Genomic DNA, 25969 nt, shown 5'->3' with positions numbered 1-25969 from the left:
CTTTCTAAAACTAGAGAATTCTAATGTATTCTAACCCACTTTCATCAGCAGATAACGGAACATTTCCTTTTTTTGAAGGTGTCATTTTTTGAGGAAGAACGCAGTATATTATCTCAGAGTACCAGTCCATGGATTCCACAGTTACAATATGCATTTCAGGACAAGAAAAATCTTTACTTGGTAATGCTGGTCTTTTTCTTCTCTATTGAATGCTGTTAACGTTGTTATCATTAAGAATGATGTGATGTCCAAACTGTGCCCATGTTCTGCAAATTTTCCAGCATTTAAAACTACTCTTTAGCACATGTCTGGTGTAATGTGGGGGAGTTGAATGGGACACCTTTGCTATATATAAACTATATCTTTTCCTCTACAATTTTATGAAGGTTATGGAGTACCAGCCTGGAGGGGACTTGCTGTCACTCTTAAACCGGTATGAGGACCAACTGGATGAGAGCATGGTGCAGTTTTACCTGGCAGAGATGGTTCTAGCCATTCACAGTGTCCACCAGATGGGTTATGTACACCGGTAGGTAAAGGCTGCTTTGTGTTACACATAGTACTTAATCAGTATCCTTCCAGATCAAGTGCTCTGGAATGATGCATTCTGTCCTCTTCAAGGACAGTATTTCACATGCTGTATCAGAAGAGAAAATCAGAAAATTAATCATACTGCAACTGTAATTGCAGCTAAAGGCATTCACTTTGATGTAAATTTCAAACTAATATTAAGAAAATATTGTTATGTATGTTTCCTTTTGTCTTAGTATAACACAAAAACAAAAAATCCATAACAGAAAAATAGTTTCCAGAATGAAGGCTTATTTTTATTAGTACCAAGCAGTACAAAAAAGTAATGTGATTGTTAAAGCTTGCTGTACCTGCTTGTTGAAGAGGGCCGTATAATATGTTGGAACAGTTAAATACCACAGAATTTTCTAAAAATTCTATCAAGGCATAAATGGTACAGCTGTAATTTATATTGCTGATTTCTTCCCTTTATTGATGGATAGAATTGTACATTTCCTTTCTTGTAGATGTCCTTTTTTTTTTTTTAAAGGAAGATTTATTCCATAAATTCTGAGACTTTGGATGTGTCATGCAGTGTTTTATGTTCCAAGGAACTGTAATGGTTGCATTTACATCATATAGGTTGTGGCTTTCTAATGTAATGTGGCTGCCTGGATGCCCAGAGTAAGCTGAGTCACTCTGACTTCCTTATGTTAGTGTGGAACTTCCAGTGTTCCAGTTTCTGCCCGTTGCTCCTTCTGTTGTTGCTCCCCACCTTAAAGAGTTCACCTCCATTGCTCCTGCAGTTTAGATACTTATAAACATTTATGAGATGAAGGGATCTCGTGACGATGAAGGGAACTTGACCAATTTCTTATTTAATTGGAAGCAGAACTGCACTTGGAAATGAGACTCAAATAGTAGTGCACTGTTAAGGTTTTCTGCAGCTGAGTATATGCTGGAGTGTAGCTGAAAAGGGAGATACTAAGGGAGATACTAAGGTCCAGATGTGATGCTGGGGAAAAACACAAAAAGGTGCTGACTGCTTTCTTCTTGCTTACAGAGATATCAAACCAGAGAATGTTCTTATTGACCGGACAGGACATGTTAAACTGGTAGACTTTGGATCAGCTGCCAAAATGACAGTAAACAAAACGGTAATAATTTAAGCTTTGTATCTGGCTTGTATGGATATTGCAGTCAAAAAGAGAGAACTAACTTTATATGTGTTGCTAGATTATCCCTTCTTCTTTCCTGTCCAACATGGAATGTAGCTGCAATTATATTTTTCTGGTTATGACTGTCTTTTCAAACATAACCTTGAATATCTTCTGCAGCTCTCAGTAGGTAAATATTTGCTTATTTGAGTTTTAATATATAAGTAGGGTAAAGGCAAGTCTGCTTCCCAGTGGTGTTGCATTGCAATACAAAATCATACTTCTAGAGATTCTCACAACTATTGAATGTTATGTTTAAAGAAGGATGTGAACTTATAATTGTTTGTAATTGGACTGAAAATTATGTTTGCTGTAACTAAGGTGGCACAGTTTTGAAGACAGAGGAGCTCCTGATTAAAATGAATCATGTTCCAGTGTCCTGAAATTCAGCTTTGCTCACAGAAAAGCACTGTATTCATGGCTGTGAATAGGTTGAGCTTGTATTTAAAAGTTGATTTTTAAATTTAGCGAACTGCATACAATTTCAAGTGATAATTTAAATTAAAATAGACTTACGTGAGAATGTGAAGTTATATATCAGATTACTAACTTGTTTTATGATTTTTTTGTATCTCACAGCGCTTTGTCAGTATTGTGACTCTTTATTTTCCTCATTCTTTCTTTGTCACTGTTTCTCTGCATTGCATTTTCTTGTGTTTTTTTTCCTTCATATGTTACTTATCTTTTCAGTCTTCAGGTTTCTGTTAGTCTCTCTGCTGTTTTGTTTCACTCTTTTCTGCCACTCAATGAAAAAAGAAATTATTGCAGTTCTGGTTTCTGAATTACCTTTTCCAAACGTTCATGAAATTTGAGCACTAGCTGATCCTGAACACAAGGCAAAAAGGTAGGGATGACATGGAGTGGAACAGGGCCAGGGAATATTAATGTCTAAGTGTGACAGGATTTTTTTGAAACCTCAACTACAATGATTCCATTAATAACAGAGCACTCAGGTATGCATTCTGCTCAAAACATTTTTGTACTTTTCTGTAGTGCTGTTCTTTTTATGGCGCTGCTCTTTTAACATCAGCTGTACATAGTTTTCAGTGACAGCTCTAATATTTGTATTCTTTTTTTATACCTAATAATTCTTTGTTGCACTAACTTCAGTGTTTTGCCTATCAGACTTGTTTAAAATTACTTAAACTTTACTTGGTGGGCTGAAGAAGTGTCTCTTGTCTCGGAAAGTTTTATTACCATGATCAATGAACAGAGGTGCTGTAAATTCACTTGGACTGTATTTGCTTCTGTTCCAGGTAAATGCCAAGCTGCCTGTTGGCACACCTGATTACATGGCACCAGAAATGTTAACAGGGTTGAATGGGGATGGCAAAGCTTCTTATGGTCCAGAATGTGACTGGTGGTCCTTAGGAGTCATTGCATATGAAATGATTTATGGAAGATCTCCATTCACTGAGGGAACTTCAGCAAAAACTTTTAATAACATCATGAATTTCCAGGTAGAGAGCATTCCTTTTCTGTTCCTGGGTTAAAAGGCTGTAACTAAGAACTAACTGTTTTCATAATAGAAAAAAGATGTCTCTTACCTTGTCATGTTCATATAAAGTGTATATACTTAAGATTTTTAGCATTTTATTTATATACACCTTGATATTGTTAATATGATTTTTTTCTTATAGTAGCTATCAAAAAAATCCAAACATCTGCACTGTAGGAACTTAAAAACATTTACTTATCCATCTTTGGCAGTTATAATATAGCATCTCCAAAATAATCTAGAAAAGGGATTGAAAAGGTGAAATGATAAAGTTTCCTGATGATACCAAGTGTTTCTTGTTAATAAAGTAAGGGTCAGCTATGAGGCACTGTGGGCTTGAGGATATAGAGTGTGTGCATGATTAAAATGTCATGAAAAGTAAATACATTTGTACCAATGCACGTGGAAGGGAAAGTATCCAACTTTGCCTAGTGGTGGACTTAAAGAAGTATTCTGATGTTAGAAGCCAGATAAACATATTTAATTCTTAGTAACAGAAAAAAATAATACAAAATGGTAGGAAAGGAAAAAAAATCATGAGTAGCTGGGAAAAGCAGGCAAAAAAAAAAAGTTAATCACTTCTAGTGTGAAAATTAGGGATGTTAGATGAATGTAATCAGCATAACTACAGAACGAACCGAAAAGGATACTTTATGTGAGACAGTATAGCAAAGTTCTTCCCAGTGTGGTTGCTTGCAGCTACTGAACACTTGTATGAGGTTGAGGAGTGACTAAACAAATTCATAGAAGAAGAATTCATTGGGATCTGGGAAATACAGAAAGTCCTAAGCCATGAATACCTGGAAGTTTGAGAGGATTTTCTGGGGAACTGCCTTGTTTTATTCTTCCATCTGTGTGTGCCATTGAGCATTGTTCAGCATGAGATGGTGAACAGTCTACTGCTTGTCTGATTTGATATGGTCATTCCTATATTATTATCTGTAGTGTAGTAAGTGTATATCAGAGTCTATTTGGAAAAAATCCACAGTGTTTTGTTTTCCTTTGTGTGCTATAAGTATTTATCCTCTGTGCCTGATGCATCTCAGTATATTGAAACATAAGAATCTTACTGTTGTCCTGCTAAGCAGAAATCCTCTTCTTTCTAATCCAGAGATACCTGAAGTTCCCAGAGGACGTGAAAGTTAGTAGTGAATTTCTTGATCTGATCCAGAGCTTGCTTTGTGGGCAGAAAGAACGGCTGGGTTATGAGGGACTCTGCTGCCATCCATTTTTTTCTAAAATTGACTGGAATAATATCCGTAATTGTAAGTAGAATAACACTGCATCCATAAACAATTCCTGATCTCCAAGTAATGTCAAGATTTGTACGATGTCAGTATTTAAGTGTGTTTGTTCTCAGTCATTTAATAATGAAACAGGGCTGTGCTCAGGGGCAGGTGTTTTTTAACAAAATGATTTGTTCTGGTTTTTAGATAGGATATGTTACCATCTCCTAGGTGAAAATTGGAAGGTAAGATGAGGCTTAATATGTTTCTGTATGAATTTCTGATGCAGTTGCTATATTACTGCAAGCACTAGACTGGAAAATCACAATGGCCTTTACATGTCTTTCCTCAGATTGAAATGCATGTGTGCTCTTCAGGCCTTTTCCACCACAGTTTGCTTCATTTTGGCATATCTCATATTTTTATTGTACCTTTAGCTTTCTGTCTTTCATTACTTGCTCTCCAACTTTTTAGACTTAGTTTTTAATCTTCTGTAGGTGATGAAATGTCAGAGGTCATGAGGAACATTGGTGTTTTTTTTCCTCTATGTTAATGTGTCTAATAAATGGCTGTGTTTTTTGTAACAGATCTGTTCCTTCCAGTAGGAATGGATTAAAATCAGTGAAGCAGATAATTTTCTAAGCAGAAAATTGTTTATAACACTGAGGGAATAATGGAATTTAGTATTTGGAAGTACTGAGGCTCCAGCACTGTTGCTAAAGCAAGCACTTTGCATATCATTAGTGATCTATGAGTGCCCAACTCGTGTTGGATGCAATTTGGACTGCAAGATTATCTGTGCAAAGAACTTGTCTGCCTTATATTCTTTATCAAATATGCCTCCCTGTATTAAGAGCAATGATTGTGCTCTAATTTCCATGAATTGCTAAGCCAACGCTTCTGCTTTTTGATGACTATCTCAGTGCTTCAGCTGTCAGCTCCACAGAATGTTTACCTGCTTTTCTGTTGATTCATTAATTTTGAACTTGTGGAACTGCTGTTCTGTTAAATGCCATTGTTTCTGCCCTTTGAGAGCCACTGAACCTCGAATGAGAAATCTTTCTCATAATTTCAGCACATATTTCCCAGGCTTCGTCTCACTCTGTGTTCTTTACCCAGAATCCTATCTAAGCTACCAGTTCCCATTTCTGTAATTTTTGTATTGTGTTTTTTATCATATACCTAGAAAAAAACAGCATTTAGGAAAAGCTCTGTTGTTTCCTTGGCAATTGCCTGTCCAACACTGACACAACTGCACAACTTAATTGAGAGTTTTGCCATTTCATGTGATAGCAGTGATACTGATGGAACAATTCTGCCGTCATTATGAAGTTCAAAGTAGTCATTTGGGGTTTAAAAAAATCCCTTTTTGGCTTGCAGCTGACCTGTGGATTGCATCATTCCCTGTAATATTCAGACCTACCTACGGTGAAGATTCATGCAGTTTTGACCCCTGACTTGGCTGTTATGTCTTACACATCATAAAACCTCTCTGTAACTAGCACAAAACACAGCAGTCTTTTTGCTTTTAGGAGCAGATTCAGTGTGTTGCCTTTTGCTTTGCTCTCTGCAGTGGTTCTCTATCTGCTGTTCTATTCAAAAGCCTTGATGGGGCTCTTCCTGAGCTGTCTAAGAGCTGAAGATTTCTTTCTTATCTTCAGTCTCCTATGATAGTGGTGTTTAACTGAAGTAATGTCAACCTGAGGAAACTAGGAAGCCAGCAAGTGTTGGAAGAGGCCACAGGGTTTAGGTTTATACCAAGGCATCTCATTTCCTCAGGTTAATAGTGTAAGATTTTGGGGTTATGGAATGTGAATTTATCTCTAACAAGTCATAAATAAATTGTAAGCACGCTGATTTCTCTCTATAAAAGCAATGATGTTATTTCTATTTTGGACTGGAAATTTTGGGGGGAAAATTGGTACCTGTGCCTTGCAAGTATTTAAATTAGCACTAGACACTCCAGGATAACTATTCTCAATGCATCACTTTTGGTTCAGAAAGTAGTTTTTATTTCATTAAGTAGTTTTTCAGCATTACATTTTATTGATAGGGTAACCTCTGAAAAGTTGGACTTTTCAGTAAACTCCTGCCCAAAAAAGAGAGATGCCTTTTAGAAAAGCTCCCATCTTCCTTGGGATCAGGTAGCACAGGCTTGTAGAAGCAGCTCTTAAACTACAAACAGAATAATCCAGCCACTAACTGAAGGTGAACTTTAACTGCATCTGACTCAACAGGAAATTCTACTCTTCCTTACAGTGTTTTATTGAGACATGTACATGGATCTTGCTTTCAATATTTGCTGGTTTCCTGATTTAACGACTTGTAGAACTTATTTTAAGAAATCTTTGAAAAGCTTGTTTTGATTTATTTGATATCATTTTGTGAAAATATTTTGGATTTTGATTTGCCTAGATTGAACACGTTTCCAGTTGTTTCAGGTAACAGATCAGGGTTTTAACTGGAATGGTGATGTCTGGACTATCTGAGCATCTGACAAGTATCTAGAGTCAGGTAGAGCTTAGGGAGTGACACACCTGGCTGACTGGCAACAAGGCTGCACACTGTATGATCTGAGGATTTTGTTAATCATGTTTCCTGTTTGAAATGCAGAAATAATGTCAATTGTTCAACGGGAAACAAAAAAATCTGTCTTATAGAGGTTACATGATAGATGATGATAGAACCTTCTGACCATCTATGTGACCTACATGCACACAGCATAAGGACTGTTGGACTGCAGTCTACGAGATCTTGAAATAGGAATAGCATGTTTAATCTTCCACGAGGACAATAAAGAAATGAGAGGAAAAGAACAAAAGTCTTGAGCAAACTGGAGAACCTCAGGAAGTGTTGAAGAGTGATTTTAGGCTATCTTCTGTTATAAAACAGGCAGGAACTCAAATCTCTTTGCTCATAGTTCTGAGGTTCATCCTTATAAACCTCAAATTGTCATTCAGTATGTTAACAGTTAAACATTTTGATGTCTCATTTAGATGTTTGCCTTCAGAAAAATGTGTTGACTTGTCTCTCTAAATGGAGATCACTTTCATGTCAGCTTGAAGATGACTTTTATTAGTAGAAACATATGTGTTGGATCATTGCCTTGAGAGAACAGAAAAGATGCTAAGATACTAATATATAGATGGGATAGAACTAATACAATTCCTTGTTCAAATGGTCTTAAACAGAAAATCCTTAAATTATATCAGTCAGACCTGCTATTTTGTTTTTCTTCAATAACACTCTACTGAAATATGCCTCTTAACATGAGAGAGTAACGCCTAACCTACTTGAAAAGGCTCTGCAGATGCTTCTCCCCAGCAAGTATATATAGATCACCTTGTGTATCAGGAAAAGACACGTTTTTATTCTTTAGAATAAGTGTTATTTCATATAAATTTCCTGCTTTATTTTTCTCTGTCCCATGGGAAATGCACGATCTCTTTTCTGAATTTGCATGAAAATATTTTGAAAGGAAGGAGAGATCTGATTAAGGCAGTGCTCCTTGAATTAGTCCTAAATGAACATATTAGAAGGGAAAAACATATACATCCATTCCCCCCAGAAAAATAAGAAGAAATCTTTGTTTTCACGAAGGACATTTTATCTAATCTTAATGATAAACTGGTTAAAGTACTGCATCATGTGTGGGGTTTAACTTAGCAACCCACAACACCCTCTTTTCCTTGAAAAGTCATTCTTTGGAACAGATGGAAGAGGGTTACATCCTTCCACAAGTGGGGAGGTATCTAGGCAAGCAATTGGCTTTTTTTAAAACATGCAGTTCCTTGCAGATACTTTAAATGGTAAACAGATCATATATATTCATTTGTAATATATCAGAAGAAGAAAGAGGTCTTTGTACAGTTTGGAAGACTAGAAGCATCAGGTCTGCTGTCTTTTTGACTAATAGTTTTGCTTCCCTTTTGAGTGAGCCTGAAAGAAGTGCAAATTTTTCACCTTGTCAGAAGTGATGACATGGTTTCTGCAGTTAGTTCTTGGAGGCTTATCTTGACCTCCTCTAAAGGATTCTTTTAAAGAAGAAACTGATAAGCACATCTATCCATTTGCACATGCTAATCTCCATCTTGTTCCAAAAATATGATAATTAGGAGTCCTTTGATTTTAAGCAAGAAATAATAATTTGTTATTATTATTAGAGATTGGCTAGAGATTATGATGGCATGTGATCCTCATTTGAGAACCAAGTTGCTCATCTTTATTCGCTTCCTTTTACAAGTCTTTTCTGAAGTAAATGATTCTGTAGGCATATTGGGCATCATGCAAAAGGACCTTTCAGTCCTAGGAATAATGGCCCATGAAGAAGCTAGCAAATATACAGAAGGGATCTAGCATTTCTTTTTTACCTCAAGATATTCCCTCTTACTCCTACGTGTGTATGTGTGTTTTTTGGATTTATTTTTTCCCTTCAGTATACTGAAATGTTCTGATTCTCATGTTCATTCACTGTTGATGGTTCAGGATGACTTACTGTACTTCTTATACTTTTTTCTTTTTTTTTTTTTTTTTAGTAAATGCAAAATAGAGGGCAAAAGTATTTTCAATATTTTTCAGAACAGCTTTTGCAATTTCTTTGTTCACATCTATTAAGTCTTCGAAGAAGCCATGCTGTAAAACACTTTGCTCTTCAAATTCATTTCCTGCCAGCTCCAAAGACTTGTTCTGTCTTGCACAGTTTTTCATTTTTGCATCCCTTATTCTCCACTTAGTCTGTTTTATCATTTTATGTGCATGCTGATCATATACATATTTAAATTACATTTTTCTGTATGCGAGTAGTTTGGCTAGAAATTCTTGTTAAGAGGAAAGACCTTTTTAATGGTTATGTCTAAAGATGACTCTTTAGAGCTCCTTAGCTTCCTTCCAGTGAGAAGTAAGACACTAGATCTCTCTTTATTAGCTGAAATTAACTGTCAGATTCTGAGGAACATACGACAGGGGCTTTATAACGTTATACAAAGGTGGCTGTGTTGTTTTTTGTTACCTCTTTAAGAAAGATTCCAGACTTCCCCAAGCGAAGTGAATAGTTTGCTGTTTGCTCTGTTACTTTGCCTCATCAACTTTATCTGTCTCCAAAGACAACATAAAAAAAAACAGCAACCCCTTCAAGAGGATGCACGAAGTTCTTTAAGCAGAGCTGCTAAACTAAAGTACATGTTTCCTGTAATTTTCTTCCTCTGCTATGAATTAACTGTAATTTTGGGGTTATCTTTGCATTAAAGATGATATACTTAAGAACAGCATTCTGTTGCTTCCATGTTTTTAATCTTTTAAGAGCATATAAAGAATAGCTTGGCATTCTCTTGACATTAAGGGATTATTTTAAGTGCAGATCCTAATAAACAATAGATATTCCAAAGTCATGTTTATAATGTATAGATGTCAGTATTATATTGGGTCTAAATGTACAATATAACCAGTGAAATAGCAGAACTTAATAAATACATGATATTGACAGAAAACTTAAACATTCTGAAGGCAGTAAGTAAATCTGCTTGTTACTGAACCATTTTAATTTGTGTATTTTCCCATTCATCTCGTTCTAATGTACTTGGAACTACTGTACGTGAGCAGCATTCAATGTGCTCTGTGGAATTTCTTTCCGAGTCCCTGCTTGGCAGCAGTGTCAGAATGGCTCCTCAGAGAGCTGCTAACAAAGCATGTATGTGCAGCTGTGATTTGGTGCTTTACAGGGACGCTTTTTGGCTGTTAATGGTGTTCTGGTGGGTAATTTAAGCATGGGTTGTCTAGAGAATTAAGAGTTAAAAAGCAGGCTGTGAAAGGCTTGGCAACCTAGAGGGAGCTAGCAAGCTCCAGCCGTGACTCATTCTGCCTGTGTCAGTCAGATAAGCATCAGCATCTGTCACGAATGCAGGCAGGTAGGGTTAAACTCGAGCATGCAGAGAGTGAGGAGCAGGGAGCCTGCACTGCAGGGGTTGTAATATTTGTTCCTGGTTCTTCAATTCTCATCAGCCCCTCAGCTACAGGAGATCTATACTGGCTCCATGGTAACGGTTTTAGCACACTACACTTCCATCAGCTTGTGACAATGGGCTGTGTTCTAGTTACGGACTGAAGAGCTGTCTCCTTAATAGAGGGGGGAAAAAAGGAGATTAGTAAATTTGCTATGAGCGAGGACCAAGTGATGAGGGGGGGGGGAAAAAGGCAGAATATGTGATTTAGTGAGGTAGGAATTGCACAGCAGGATTTTGCCTTCATTCCCTTCACACACGTAGCCATATGCCAGCAGGTAGCTGGGGTGCTGCACATCACTGAGAATAACTCATCTTTTTATTTTGTTGATTAATTAAACTGAAGTAAACATTAGAAAATCAGCTGAAATTAAACAATTGCTTAGCAACTAAAGTGGTACCAATTTAGAAGTTACAGTAAAAAATAGACTGTAATTCCTTCTATATATACCTCTCTTCAGCACTGATTGTATTAGAGCCAGACTGCAGTGGTGTCCCAACAAGAGTTCCAGATCTTCAGCAAGCTCTTCTAGATGAATAAAACCTTGTTGGTATTTCTTCTCATCCTGAAGACTAGTTAGCTTTCAGTAGCTACAATTTATTAAACCCTTCTGGGAGAAAGACCAGTTAACTGTTGATCAGAAGCCCATGCTGGGCAGTATTAAGGGGTAGATGTTATCTCTTAGCTAACTAGCAAAGGATCAGGCTGCATTCTCACGTAGTGGCTTTACTAACTGGATAGGTCGGAGACATTTTCTAGATGAATCGGAATTGAATTACCTTCAGCTGTATTATGGTAATGATTTTATTAGCCTTGTGCTTTGATTTGATTCAATGTGTGTCTGGAGAGAAAAAAAAATATATCCACACATAGGAAAAAGAAAGATCTCTAACCTAAAAATCCCATTTAATCGGTGTGGGAGATACTCTGCCTGCAGAGTGGTAGCCATGTTGGTAGCTTAAGGGTTAATCTCTTGTTGCTGTAATACGATTTGAGAGCAGCAGCTCAGTCTGCTTGTGTTAGCAAGATTAAAAGCAGGAGCTGCAGTGCCATTGCAAGCACTGAATGAGTGGGACTGTTGCAGAGTGAACTGTAGCTGAATTTTGTCTTTTCTCCTTGCTTTTTTCACCAGCTCCTCCCCCCTTCGTTCCTACTCTCAAGTCTGATGATGACACCTCAAATTTTGATGAACCAGAGAAGAATTCGTGGGTTTTATCCTCTACACGGCAGTTGAACCCGGCAGGTTTCTCGGGTGAAGATTTGCCTTTTATAGGGTTTTCATTCATTAAGGCATTGGGGACCCTCAGATCAGAGTAAGTATGAATTACTGCTTAGGTGGATAAGACCACTGGAAAAAATATGAAGGTTTGTTATGGTGAGGATGATGTACGTGTCGGGGGGGGGAAAAAGCTGTTTTAACTGGCCTGCACTGTGCTTTAGGGAAGCTGCCAGATTCTGGCTTTATCTGTTGCTGCTGAGGTTTGTGCATGTCCTGATGTTCTGTGATTTCTGGGGTGAGACAGAAGGAAGGGGATCAGAGGGTCGATTCTAAACCAGTGGTTATTAAAATTGTTGTTCAGATACTTTGAATTAGTTACTGCTGTTAACCAGGGAGCAGTAGGTGATTACATTTCTGGTGCTGCAGACCACGGAAAGAAGGAAAATGCTAAGGAGTTCAGAGATGGAAAAGCAGGGAGGGCATTTTAACGGGTTAGAGAGTGAGCACCACAGTGCTGGGGATGTGTTAGGCTGAATTGGTGATCCACAGAAACGGAGCTCCACTGATCTGGGAATATGCAGTGATAGGTTGGGGAATGAGGGAAGGAGCTTGATGGCAGCTGACTGTGCTGTTGGGCTGAGTTAAATGTGAAGACTGGACATTGCTGTACTGTGTGCTAGGAGACTGGAGGTTCAGGTGAAGTATGCATGGTATGTCTTTGTGGAGAAAGGTGAAGATCTAGGAAAAAGGTTTTTCAGTTGAAAAGAAATGGGATTTCAGAGAGAATGGAGTCAGGAGAGAGAAGGATGTAAACAGGATGATATAAACCATTTGGTGCATTAGGTGGTTAATTCCTGATGATAGAGCTATTGGAAAAAGTGCAGCATGTTAAGTTGAGAAGTCCTTACCTCAGTGTCAGGAGGCCTCTCAGGAGTGCAATGGCTTTAGCTGGGTTACTGATTCAACGCACTGAAGTACTGTGCTGTGTTTTCATGTCAACCATCGTTTGTTGCTGCTAGTTAGTTCCCTTAAGGGACTTAATTGTCAATCTGTCTTAATCAGGTTTTCATTTTTCTGTCATATTGGTTCTAAAAGTTCCTCTGTGGGAAGTGTGCAACCAGATCTGGTGACACTGTTGACATCTTTGATCTTGCCCACACTGTGAATCAAGGTTATACGGTGGTTATGCCAATAATAAACAGGAAGGCTTTGACTGTCTTTCCTTAGTGCACTTGCTTTAATGACAGAAGAGGAAGGAAGGGAGAGCACGTAACAACCAGGAAACTACAGTTTTGTTGAAATCATCTAATGCTGTCAGCAGAATTAGAATAATGGAATGTTGTATCTGTAGAAACCTGGGTTTAAAACCTATCTTAATTTATAAGTGAAATAACTTTCACGGTTACCTTTTCTGCCTGAATGGATCTGTAATCCCTCTGTCAAAGCTAGGTGGCCATTCATGCATCAGTTAGAAGAGGCTCAACAGTGGAGACACTTATGTGGTAAAAATGTGTATGTAACAGAGGGTCCAGGACTAAACCAGAGAGCAGCTTGAGGTAAAGTCTATTGGACAGTGATACATCTGTGCTGGTGGCTGGAGGCTGAAGAGTAATGCAGATGTACCATGGATATACTTTTTAGGGGACCTAGTACTGAAGACATGTATTGAAGCACTATTTGGATTTTGGCAATAGGTAAGAAGGACTACAGCAAAAGAATACAGATGTTAATGTGTTCTGGAGAAATTGTGACTGAAATAGAATTTTTTCTTGTGGCCTAGACTTTCCTCAGCCGGAGTGGAGACATCATGCACCTAGTTTTCACCAAAATGACTTTTATGTGAGCATATCTTAGTGGTTTCTTTTCTTTTCTTATCTTTTTTTTTTTCTTTTTTAAACAGTCTTGGTATTTTTAGGAGTAAATTAATACTTGTGTGTTTTATTCTATGAAGGCAATTTAAATATAGCAAGGAGAATGGTGGCTTAATAATATCTGCATTTAAATAATGCAGTGGTTGGTTTATTCTCAGTATCACTGCAACACTGGGATATAAACTTCTTACTTATAAAGTATTGTATAGAATGTGCTTTACTGAGGAAATTAAGTACTGTTTCTGTCCATTCTCCTATCAGTATCAATATCTAGGTGGGGAACAGAGCAGTAAATGAAGTGCAGGCTTATCTGTTGTGAATCTTGGATTGCTTTCTCTTGAAAGTCCAAAGTCATCAAGTTTATCAGTGCAGAGTTTTTCTTCTTAAAACCTTTCCTTGGAAAGTCTATTCCTCATGGTTGCTAAGTGATGTAGATCTGTTTTCCTGTGTCTGCACCATGATATCAAGTGCCTCTAGTGCTGCTCACAGTCAGGCCAGGCAACTGCAAAGTGTCATTAGAGTGGACCTTGAAGCTTTCCTAGTTTGAGGTCCATCAAGCCATGAAGTTTAGGGTTAAAGTCTGGACCCAGGTTGCTGGATGGTGAGAAGCTGCAATAGTGTTGGGAATTTTCATTACTCTAAAGGAAAGAATAGTTAAAAAAAATTGGGCAGAAGAAGGGTAAAAAGTTTTTTTTCCCATTCTCTTCTTTCTCCTAACCTCTTAGGGTCTGAAGGGTTCACCTAAGTCACTTAGACCTGTTGCCAGAAATTTCCTAGTCAGTATTTAGTTTAGAAGGGTCCACTGAATTAAAATATTGTGTATATTCTCTCATACCATGAGTTTTGGGAAGAGATCGATCAAAGAAAAGAGCAAAAAGCTTGACAGTAAAGTGTTGTAAGAATCAATCAGGAGAAATCAAGGGCAATGCTTATGTCATAAGTTCCTGTACTAAAATTAAGTCTCCTATATGATTCTGGGAAGGGGAAGAGAAGTTAGTTGCAGAGAAGGAGCAACTAACTCCTTCCATCATGGCCTCTGGGTTCTTGATCTGGAGGAGGAATACTCATTTGGCTGCATGTCTGGCTGCTGGTTTTGCCACGAGCACGTGTCTGTGACAAGACAACAGGCAACTGAGAGTTTAATTCCATTAAGAGCCAGTCCAACTTTACTTCCTATCCCTGAGCATAGCTCATCTTCAGTGCTTAGAACAAGTGAGAAAAACACTTAGATGCTAGAATAGTTCATCAGGCAGTGAAAGAAAATTACTCGTGCTGCCTGCAGGTGACTAGCAGAAGCCCTAAGGGATAAGATTAAGCATATTATAGATTCAGGGCTAACCAAATATGCAATGGAAAACCCCAGTAAAACGATTTAAATTTTTGCCTGATTCAGTTCTCTCTTTATTTGGAGTAAAGAGCTGAAGGGGCCTGACTCTTTGTGACACAAAAATGATGTTAATCCTAAATAACGGCTAAATCAGAACCCAGATGTATGCACACGCAGGGCTGACAGTGGGACTAACCCAATCTCAGTTTTGAAATCTTGAAATCATCTTTCAGAATAGAGTGTGTAATCCTGGTAATTCTTGTAAGTGGTCTGTAAGGCTATTCTTTATGCTCTACAGTTCCTTTCTGCAGAGTCCAAGTGGTATTTTTCAGCATTTTTAAAAATGGTTATTTAAAATGTGATGTGGATTTGTGACTGCCATTACCAAGTACTGAGAGTTAAAATGGGGCTGTTCCTCCGAGAGAAAGGAACACCAGTTTTGCCCAGAAGTTTGTAGGGTTCTGGTGAGCTCCTTCTCCAAAGATAGCTTGAAGAGGAAACAGAGGATGAACATACCAAAAATATGCCTTGCTTCAGCTAGCTCTGTTCACAGATTGATGGTATCACTGTTTGTTTTTGGTAGTTTTTTTTTTTAGGCCTGAGCAAGCATTTACGAGGGGGTGGAAGGTACAGATGAGTATAATGCTAAAAAGAATAGAGCATGAGGGACGGGGGATGAGTTACAGGCGTGCTGTGTCGGAGGCACGATTAGGACAGATGGTGTCAGTTGTTACGAGAAGGAAGGAGCACAGGTGAGCTGGGAGTGTGAGGGTGGTGTAAAAGCACAAAGGAAGGTAAGAATTATGGTGTACAAGAGAGCTTCAAGTATAAGTTCCATACTGCAGAATGATCCTAGAGTTTATCCCACACTGATTCTTTTTTCTTCTCAGCCATGTTAAGAGTGAAGGAGCTTTTATACAACCAACACCATTTCTGATGGTTCTGCTGGTTGAGGCTGTTGCTGATGTGGCTGTGAAATGACTAGATCATCTACTTTAAGTTGTTTTTTTTTAGATGGGTGTGTAGTGCTTCCTTTGAATGTATCTTTGCACAGCTAGTACTATAGGCTTTGAGGGTTTGTTTTTATTTTTCCCATTTTCCATTGCAATTTTCTTGTTGATGGCAGTTACTTTTTGTTAATCTCTTTCACACTTCAGAGGAGACAGCAGAATCTGCTCTGTTGCTCTAAAAGGAGTGATCCAGATGTAGCACTTAATTAAATGAAATACTCTGGGATGGCACCAGCCTAGATCATAGCTTTGCAGCCTGTTTTTGATGTTGGACTTCGTGTTTCATTTCTGAGTTGATGCTGACTGAGCAAGAATATAAGTGCACCAGCAAGGTGGGCATTTTCTACCTTGTCATGCTGTGTTGAGAGCTTATATCACCATGACAAGGCTTATTAGATTAGTCACTATTCCATTTCTCTTGATTTCCTCTCTGCTCCCTTTCTGATACTTTTAAGGTTGTTGGATGGATGTTCGTGAAGTTGTTCCAAATGGATTATACAAAGGAAAGCATTCCTGGGAGAGGATACCTCTTAAAAGCCCTTTATCCAGTGCTGGCTGAAACCAGCTCCATTTGGGGATAAGATGTACTTGTTTCCATGGCAGGAAAATTGTCATGTCACTAGGACAGATATTTTTAAGCAAATTTCTTACTCCATTTGGACAAGGATGAGAAAGGAAAAGTGTACTTCTAGTCTGTATCCATGTCTTTCCTTACTGAACTGACACCAGCCCTGAGGAGCAGCTCCCTCTAGAGTGCCAAATGAAATTCAAACTCCTGTGAGTCTCCTGTGTTCTGTCTCATCCCGTCACTCCTGACTGAAAAATGTGTCCTTGCTGAGCTCTGGATCGTGCTTGAATCTGCCCTGTTACTTCCTGGGCTGCAGTACATGAAGATGCTTTATGAGGACTTGCTAGGAGAAATTTTTGAAATCTAAAATGGTGTCTGAAGTATTAATGCTCTGATTGTTTTAATAACAAAAACAATAAGCAAAAATAATAAATAAAGTGGTCCCCTTTCAGGAGATGGAATAGAACCAGCATGTAAAATCAGTTCCTTAAGAACTGACTAAAGTTGGGGGGTTTTTTTTGTGTTTTTTTTTTTTTGTAATATCTCAGGTTTGAAAAGAATAAAAATGAAAAGGTGGTGACAGGTCACGGAACAGAATTTGCTTTAGCTAGTCCAGCTCAGGCCTACAAGCTAACTTAATTATCAAAAGATTTCCGGACTTAGTACACATTTGCAGCTCTTTACATATATTTGATGTACATTTTAAAGCGCATTCCTTAGTGTCTTTTTTAGATAATGTGAGTTTTAATTTGTATTTTTAGACAGCTTTTCTCAGCGACTCATTTTTAGCCTTGTTTGTACACCCAGCTGTTGAGGGATTTCATGTGCATCTTCCTCAGATGGTTGCCTTTTCTCTGTAGGAGTATAGCTGTGCTTTATAAATTGATTTTTTTTAAATATGATAACCTGATGGATCGTGTTGACTGCACCAGGACTAAAGCATTCACTTTAAAAAGGCATTCACTGTACATTTGCTTTTCATTAAGTCTGACTGTATCTGTGTTGTTGACATGCAGAATTTGTCTTCTGAGTTTTCCACGCTAGGTTTCTGAGAGGAAAAAAAAAAGAATGATATTAGACCTTGCAAGATAGAATGGGTGCATTTTGCTGTACTTAGTGTTAATATCCACACCGTATTTCCTAATGACTGCTAAGGGGGTGGTTTTGAAGACCTATTTTGACATATACATGTAGCTGCACCATTTTCATCCAAATCTGTGTTTTTGGGTTGTTTTTTTTTTTGTGACTCTCCTGCATACATGTTTGGATTTAGTAGATTTTTCTCAGAAAATGGTGGTGGTGGAATCAAACTTTCCTTGGTGTTAAGAAGAGACTGCTGCTGTGTGTGGGTGTATGGCTATATGCAGAGCTGCTCAAAGCGCATTTTTCTCCATAGGGATAACTGGCTGCATACCAAGCTGTGGCCAGGAGAAGCAGAAAGCAATGTAGGCAGACTGTGTGATCTTTTATCAACACCTTCGTTGTGTTTCTGTGTTTTCATCTATCAGTAAACACTGATTACATCGTTAACTGCTTAAATATAGAGTTTGGATCATTTTATGCAAGGGAGTAAAACATTTTTTTAATGTAGCTTTGATAGTGTGCATTTAATTTTTTTCATTGAAAATTACATATTTAAGACTGCAAAACACAGAAAATATGCTTCCAAACATTAACCGGCTTTCTTTTCCCTACGAGAATGATTTTAGACTAACAAATGTATATATATTTCCCAGTTTTCTGATGTCAGATTGTTTGGAATAATGCAGTTAAATTGTGCCTCGTGGGGGGGGGGGGATCAAGTACTTAAAAGTGAAACTCTGGGAATATAGTATGGATTATGTTGAGAAAGTTTCAGTTCAGTTTTGTTTCCTAAAAGGTAATCAAGAGAAGAAATTCTCACGGTGCAGCTTGTGGCATATTGAAGTTCTCGGGGCTCTTGTACTTTGATTGTAGTTGTAAACTGTGTTTAAAAAGAAGAGCAATACTCTGTGTGTTCTTCTTTCCAAATGGTTACATTGACTTTATGCTTTGCTTTGGTTACTCTTAAAAATCTATACAAGGGTTACATAAAGCATTGCTCAGGTTTATTGTTTAGTGCTCTAATGTAAGTAACTGATGGAAAATATTAGTATTTTAACCAGAAGTAGATGGATGATTTAGTGCTGATACAGTGTTGTCAGCTTTCATGGAGTGTTTGAATTAAAATGACAGCTGTTAGCCTGTGGTTGCTTCTTCTGTGTTTCCTCTTCATGTAACTGTGGTGGAAGTGCCCAGTGACTTCACCAAGGCTGTGTAAGCACAGGTTTCTGTACCTTTTGTCTGTATTCATGTGCTGTTTGGCTTTGCTCCTTTAGATCTGTGCTTTCAAGTGTGGATTCTCCAGTAAAAGTCAGCTCCATGGAAAAGAAACTTCTTCTCAAGAGCAAAGAACTCCAAGACGCCCAGGACAAGTGTCACAAGGTATTTATTTATGCAGTTGGCCGTCTCCATTGCTCAAGGAATCTGCAACCACTGTGTGTCCAGGGATCTGTCAGATGCTGCTGATCATCCAGATTCGTGGTGGGCAAAGTGCTTTTCCTTCAGTGAGGTGGCTTCCTGTCCAGTACAAAGGGAGATGAATTTAGGCCATGCTGTTGCTGTAGATACTTTTATCATAACAAGAAGCGGCTCTGGATTTTAAACAGTCCTTTTCTCAGCGTGACATAGACGACTGCTTCTTCCTGCAGGCCTTGCCTTTTCTTCACCATATGCACGATTACAGCAACGCTGTTCTGAGGTTCTCTGTTCCTAACTCATCAGCTTCTGCTTACATAACTACTGTCGTGTCACTGGTAATGGTGAACATCTTGTAACAGTTGCTGTGCTCCAATAAAGGGAACCTGGTGGAGTCTTTTAAAGCTCACTGCTTGATTGAGACTTTTATGAGAATTCAATTACTTTTCTCCTTGCTCTGTTCTGGATTTGACCATTTGTTCCTGACAAGGAGATGGGGGGAAACCATCTCCTGATCCAGCATGGATTTGGGATAAGGTTAAAGTGAACCATCTCTACAAGTCAGGTGAAAAATGATTGTGGCTTCTTTGCTAACTGGTGTTCGAAGAATGACTGAATATGAACAATCAGCTTGAATGAATGGGGTGACTTAGACTTACTACTTGTCCTTAAGAAGAACTGTGCATTCCTGGAGCAGAGACAATGGTATCGGAATTTAAACACCTTTTGGAGCAATATAGCATAGAAGTCTCTTGGAGGCTAATTCCTCTCACACAGAGTTCTGAAAGTAGCAGTTAACTAAGCTTTTGAAGCCTCCATTTATAACCTCTTGATATTTATTGCAGATGGAGCAGGAAATGACGCGGTTGCACCGGAGAGTGTCAGAGGTGGAGGCTGTACTTAGCCAAAAGGAGGTGGAACTGAAAGCCTCTGAGACCCAGCGATCCCTCCTGGAGCAGGACCTGGCCACCTATATCACAGAATGCAGTGTGAGCCCTTATCCCAGTCCTTTCCCCTCTGAAGGCCTGAAATCTGGCCTTCTCTCCCATCGTGGTTTCAGTAGTGTACTTGATGGAGAGAAGTTAATACATGAGAGAAGTTAATATTGAGGGGCTCTGTTGAAAATGGAACACTGAGTTGTTTGCAGAGGCTTGTTTGAGAATTCTATTCAAACTTTGTTTCGTATTCGTGTACTTAAAACATATAGAAATAACTACTGTTCTGGTCTTCTTGGTTTGTTTTTTTTTTTGTCTTACTAGCTGTGCTAGAATGTACTTGAGGTACTTGATTGGCTTCATATCCAGAAGAGGATGAGGGCCTAATCAGAGGTCTTCAAGGACAAATAAGTTGATTAGGAAATAATGGTGGTGTTGCCTGAATTTGTGGTACTCAGAGTTCAGACAGATCAAGCTCCCCAGCAGAATGTCAGGGCAGCTGTTATTTTTCAGATAGGACATAAAAATGAGGTCTTAAAACCACGTCTTCAAAGATCATTTGGCACTTTCTTGAGAGTAGGAATGTGTGCCCAGTTGTCCTGGCAAGATTTCAGCGAAGTTATTTTCATTCTGGGTAACAGTCTTTGTGTTTAGTTGAAGTTATTTGTCTGTTTCTTCTCTCCTGGCAAAAAAAAAAAATCCAGATAATGGACGGTTTTAAGAGAATTAAGAAGCATTTCTGATGGGTTTGTTTGTTGGACAACATGTCTTAAAACAGAGTGATCTGCCTATACTAGTTTGTAGTAGGTAAATAAATCAGTACGTGTATCTTTCTGGTGAAGATTCCTACACAGTCAGTAGGAGGACTACTGGCCTGTTGAAATTTGCAGGTAAAGGATGTGTTGAGAAGCTGAAGCAGTTCTATCCTTTGGAAAAGTTTAATGATGATTAAGAGCAACGAGAAAAATGAATGAGATTGTTAGTAATGTGAAGATGAAGGATTGTATCTAGGTTATGAATTAATAGTACAAGATAAAAGATGGATAAATGCTGTCAATAATAGATGCCTTTTGTGATCTCTCTTTGGTTTTTGTCTCCAAGCCTGAGGTGAGGAATGGAGATTTGATCTGAGATTTCAGTGTAGTAAATGTTGTTTGTAAAATGGGCTGCTTCTATCCAGATGAAAGACGCCCTAGTTGTGATGTTGTTTATTCTTTTTATGGTTCCATCACGTGTGCCTTGGGTTTCTTCTGATACTTCGCTACAGTCAAAGAGGAATTTGCATAGTTAAAGATCTTTATTTATACAGCCATCTGAAAAAACAAAGACTGTATTTTGAACATTTCACTTTCTGCAGAGCTTAAAGCGAAGCCTGGAGCAGGCACGGATGGAAGTGTCTCAGGAAGATGATAAGGCACTACAGCTACTTCATGATATCAGAGAGCAGAGCCGAAAACTGCAAGAGATCAAAGAACAGGTATATCTGCCTCTGTGGGTAGTGGAGTGGCTACCTACAAACATGCTTGGCATACTCTAGCTCTGTTGCCAGGATTCCTTCTGTGTTGGTTTACTGTGATAACTTCCAGTCTGTGTGTTTCCACATGGCTTTTCAAACAAAATGAGAAGTGATGTAATTAAGCACAAACTCAACTTCCAGGTTTTATTTTCCCGATCCTGATGGTGCTTTGTAAAGCTGGCCTAGGAGAACATTGAAATGCTTTAGTAATATGCTGCATTAGAAATTAACTATCCATTTTAAATGTTCAAGCTATAAATATTTCTAAACATGTTCGTGGATCTTTAACCTTGGAAAGAACTGAACTAGCCTTAAAGTTTTTGTATTTTTTCTCTTTCTTACTTGGCCATTTAAAATGTGTTGGTTTTTTTTTTGTTTTTTTTTTTTTGAGAGTAGAACCTATAATTCCTATCTGGGCTTTTCCTAACTTCATTTATTTGCCAAAGTGTTCATAATTCTTTCTGACCTGGAAAATATTGAAAATTCATTAATCCATAGTGTTGCTCATGAGGAAAAGAAAAAGTCAAAATTGAATTAAAAAAAATATGGTAACAAATGTGATCACTGCTAGGATTAAAAATATTCTTCAAGAAAGAGCCCCATTCAGTTCTGTGAATCAGTAGCTACACATTATCTTAAAGACATTGAAATTTGTTATGGAGTTCAAACAATTCTCAATTATCTGATGATTTTCATCTTCAAAGCACATTAACAGACTGATTTTATAGTGTTTGAGGCACGGAAGTCCAATTCTCCAGATACAAGCAACACTTATGTAAAAAGTTATGAAATGCAAAACCAACCCTCTAGACGTAGCAGGCCTCCAAAGACTTTTACAGCATTTTTCTGGATGGTTCTTTTATGTAATACAAGAGATCTAAAGCTCATTACTCTGTGTTCTGATGCTTCATTAGCAAGGTTGCTTTAAATATTGAAATGTGGAACATTTTTTGTAAAGATAAGTGTCAATAGATTCTTGAGCAGTACAGACTCATTTAACAGAACAAAAATAATGCAAGTATTTTTTTCAATCAAATATTTAATCTCAGAATATTTTAACTTGTCTTGTGAGGATTCACAGTGACCTAAAAAAAAAAAAAAGCTGTTTAGGTCAGCAAATGGATCTGTAATATGCTGTATACTTCCATATCTGTGGGGGGTCTTGGGGTCCTGTGTGCAAGAGTACTGCAATAAAGTACAGAGATGGTTTTGCTTACTCATACTAGCAGGTGGAACTTAGCCAGTAAGGATGTGGATTGTGATTTCTAAGTCAGTGGGAACTGGGAGGTGAAATGGGAGAGTCCTTTCAGAACATTACTGTTGGAAACTCCAAGCTTGAGAGAGAGCCAGTAAAATTACGACAGCACACTAGAATCTTTAAAAACAGTAATTAAGCATTTGGTGTTTTCTGAGGAAGTAGGTTCAGCTTTCCTGGCATGCTTGAAGAGTGCTGAAGTTGGTTTTTGTTTGTTTTTTTTTTGGTGTGTGGTTTTTGGTTTCTTTTTGAAGTATTTGTTTGAACTCAGCATTGTGTCTAGGTATCCGTGAAACCCACCATCTTAGTTTGAATGAGCAGGTTTTCCACAAGCACTTTGGAGTCTGAGAGGATGGTTTAGAGCCTTATTTACCTTTCTTCTCCATCAGAGACTCATTAATTGGTCATTACTTGGAGAAGGCCTAAATGAATGAACCAAATTGTAGCACATCAGATTCTTTGTATGTTTAGAAAGGTCTACGCATTTGTCTGAAACTACCCTGACCTAGTTTACTTCAGATACATGCCCTAAGCTTTGCCTGTCCATTAATATGTGCTTAAATGCCTCTTTATAGTTTTTAAACTGTGACCAATGTATATTCAAGAATTCAATGCATATTCAATGTTGTTCAGGATCTTCATGAGTTATGTAGTCTGTTTTTCTGACTTGACCATGAGAAATACTGAAATATTACTAATTATCTCCTCTTTCTTTTCTTCTCCCTCCCTATTTTCCTCCCTTCCCAAACACTGATTTTCACAATGACAGCTCTAGTCATACCTGTAAGTCTCTGATGAAGTTGACTCTTCTAGGAAGATTCTTCATGAATTATGATTTCTGAACAAGCCATGCTTTTTCAAACTATTTTCCCTTTTTCATTCATCAGTGTATTTGTGTGATACAAATACTTGAGCTAATGTATTTTTATTCACAAAAATTTCCTTCCAGCAAGAAAATAGAATCATCCATAGAGAGGGACTGACTGGAAAGAGTGAGAATCCCTGCCTTGTGAATTGGAGAGTCAATTTGGGGATTGCAACCCAAAGAGCCATTCTGCCATACTCCCTGTAGTGACAACAAAGCAGTCTTTTAAAGTCTCAGCTTCTCTAAATAGCAGCATAAGGTCTCTGTGTTGCAGCAAGTTACAGGCTGACGTTAGGGTTGTGTTCAATCACTTATCTAATTGAGGACAGCTGGCTGTCTGGAAAGAATGATGACAAACCTGAGTTTGTCATGAGACAGTTAGTCTTTTGAATCTGGGGGTAGTCAGCAGTCTTGTAAGATACTAAAATGCAGAGAAAGTTGGACTCCCCCACTGTCAGTCCTTCAAAATCTTTTCTATCGCAGCTCTTGATTGTTCTTAGCTTCATTTAAAAAATACTTTTTTTTTTTGTTCGCTTTTATAAAAATATATACTTAGAAAACTTAGTAACTGCTATGCAAACATAATTCATGTTTTTCCCATGAAGGTATCTGAAGCAATATCATGAGCTAGTGTCAGTACAAGCACCCACTCTAAGTTGATATCTCAATTCAAACGTTCTTGTTTTCTACACACCTTTCTTACCCAAGTGTTCTTTATTGCAGCATTCTGCATGAGGAATCATTATTTTTATCTATACAGACAAATACATTTTAGGGGAAAGGTGTGTGGGTTTTGTTCTTTTTTTTCTGAGGTTTTTTGAAAGTTATAGTAAATCAATATTTGATTTAGGTTGTATCCCATACAGAGCAATACATTCCTCTTCCTCTTTGCTGAGAGAAGATAAGTGATGGCCAGGAGCCACAATATTACACTATCCCTCTGCTTCTCCTTTCTTTTATCCAAACTGTGCAGATCTGTGGTAATTATCATGTTATCAGCCTGAGAAAATGTATCTTGAAGGAGTATCTGTGCATTTAGTAGAGACATCATCTCAAAGGCACATTTCTGTTTCAGAGATCAGAAATGTAAGTAATTTTAATCACTTGTATGTAGATATATCTATCTGTAGATATCTTTATCTATCGATAGATAGATATGTGTCTGTGTGTTTTTGCAGCAAAGCCACTCTCAAAATGCAGTGTGATTTAACGTTTCTGAGGCTTTGGCTTGACAATGGAAAGATTCAAACAAGAAGAAACAAGAAGTTTTATTTAATACTTCACTTTTGTTCTATGTGTGTTTTAAATGCACCTCCTGCCTGTGGTTGGTGTTCTGGGGTCTGCTGCTCCATGTATTTCCCCTCTTGCCTGTACAATGTAACAGCTTTTCCTACCCTTTTACCACAACTACAGGAATATCAAGCTCAAGTAGAAGAAATGAGGTTGATGATGAATCAATTGGAAGAGGATCTCATTTCAGCTCGCAGGCGTAGTGATCTTTATGAATCGGAGTTGAGAGAGTCCCGAATGGCAGCTGAAGAATTTAAACGTAAAGCTACTGAATGTCACAACAAATTGCAAAAGGTAGTTTAAGGCTTCTTGAGAGAGGGGGGCGTGGATGATTGTTGTATTTCTAGTGCTGTTTTAGACAAAAGTTGTATGCAAGTTCTCTAAAGATTAGTGTGGCACTGTACAATTAATACAAATGATCTTTCAATTGTACTCTTCAAACAATGCTATGTATATTTTGTGTAATTGTTTGTGTTTAAATTACACGGTTTTGTTGGATAGAAAAGCAGTGTACTGAAAATGTTCCTGAGACTTTTATATATTTTATATTTAAGTTACAGGTTAAAGATCAAGGAAAAAGTGAAGCAGGAGAATTGTATTGCAAATTAGAGAAGGTATGCTACTTTAATGTAGAAGGGGTTGCTTCTTGGGTCTTCCATAGTATGCACAAAAACTAAGAGTATCTTTGGTTAGGCAATGGCATGCGGAGACTTGCATCCTCCCCTGCTCCTTACCACCCTGTCCCACCTTTCCACCCAGCCACCCCCTCTTTTTTGTTTTCATGATGTGGATCACTGTTCTTTTTGATGCAATACGAAGCTGTGCTCTGGCATCTTGTTCTTGTTTGTGCTCTGAAGCTAGGCAAAGATAGCCATTTATGTTTAGTCTGAATTTGCAGTTAGGTTATTGATGCATAAGGGTTTTGTTCATGAGTAAAGAATAGCAAATGAAAAATAAAAATAATTCAGAGTATTGCTCTGTCATACTGATCAATCTACTTGGTGACCAAATACGAAATGAACCAGAAGTGAGTAAAATGGGAGTGGTTTTGCCCAGGGACATTTTACAGCATTGGGATTTATAGGGAGAAACGAAGACTTTTAGGAAGTGAATTAAAATAAATATGGCATCAGAAGTAGAGAACCGTTTATTTGTTTTGGTTTTATTGC

General features: G+C 38.0%; 1 protein-coding gene across 6 annotated transcripts in view; it reads left to right on the top strand.

Annotated features, from left to right (window-relative positions):
• Positions 1 to 25969, top strand: part of CIT (citron rho-interacting serine/threonine kinase) — a 70041-nt gene that overhangs the window by 4299 nt on the left and 39773 nt on the right. For 3 of the 6 annotated variants that reach the window (XM_065738835.1, XM_065738833.1, XM_065738831.1), the window contains exons 4-14: positions 79 to 180; positions 387 to 529; positions 1574 to 1667; positions 2984 to 3187; positions 4337 to 4490; positions 11581 to 11761; positions 18801 to 18906; positions 19785 to 19928; positions 21232 to 21351; positions 24924 to 25094; positions 25361 to 25414. In XM_065738835.1, coding sequence (XP_065594907.1) covers positions 79 to 180; positions 387 to 529; positions 1574 to 1667; positions 2984 to 3187; positions 4337 to 4490; positions 11581 to 11761; positions 18801 to 18906; positions 19785 to 19928; positions 21232 to 21351; positions 24924 to 25094; positions 25361 to 25414 — 1473 coding nt within the window. Of the gene's footprint in view, positions 1 to 78; positions 181 to 386; positions 530 to 1573; positions 1668 to 2983; positions 3188 to 4336; positions 4491 to 11580; positions 11762 to 18800; positions 18907 to 19784; positions 19929 to 21231; positions 21352 to 24923; positions 25095 to 25354; positions 25415 to 25969 lie in introns of all 6 variants that reach the window. The other 3 variants (XM_065738832.1, XM_065738830.1, XM_065738829.1) reach the window with 1 other exon arrangement.

Source organism: Cyrtonyx montezumae, unplaced genomic scaffold (assembly GCF_038088225.1).
Source record: "Cyrtonyx montezumae isolate F1298 unplaced genomic scaffold, pur_monq_1.0 scaffold_23, whole genome shotgun sequence".
In the NCBI taxonomy this organism is placed as follows: Eukaryota; Metazoa; Chordata; class Aves; order Galliformes; family Odontophoridae; genus Cyrtonyx; species Cyrtonyx montezumae.
Note: the sequence above shows the minus strand (reverse complement) of the source record. Positions and strands in the feature narration are given on the sequence as shown.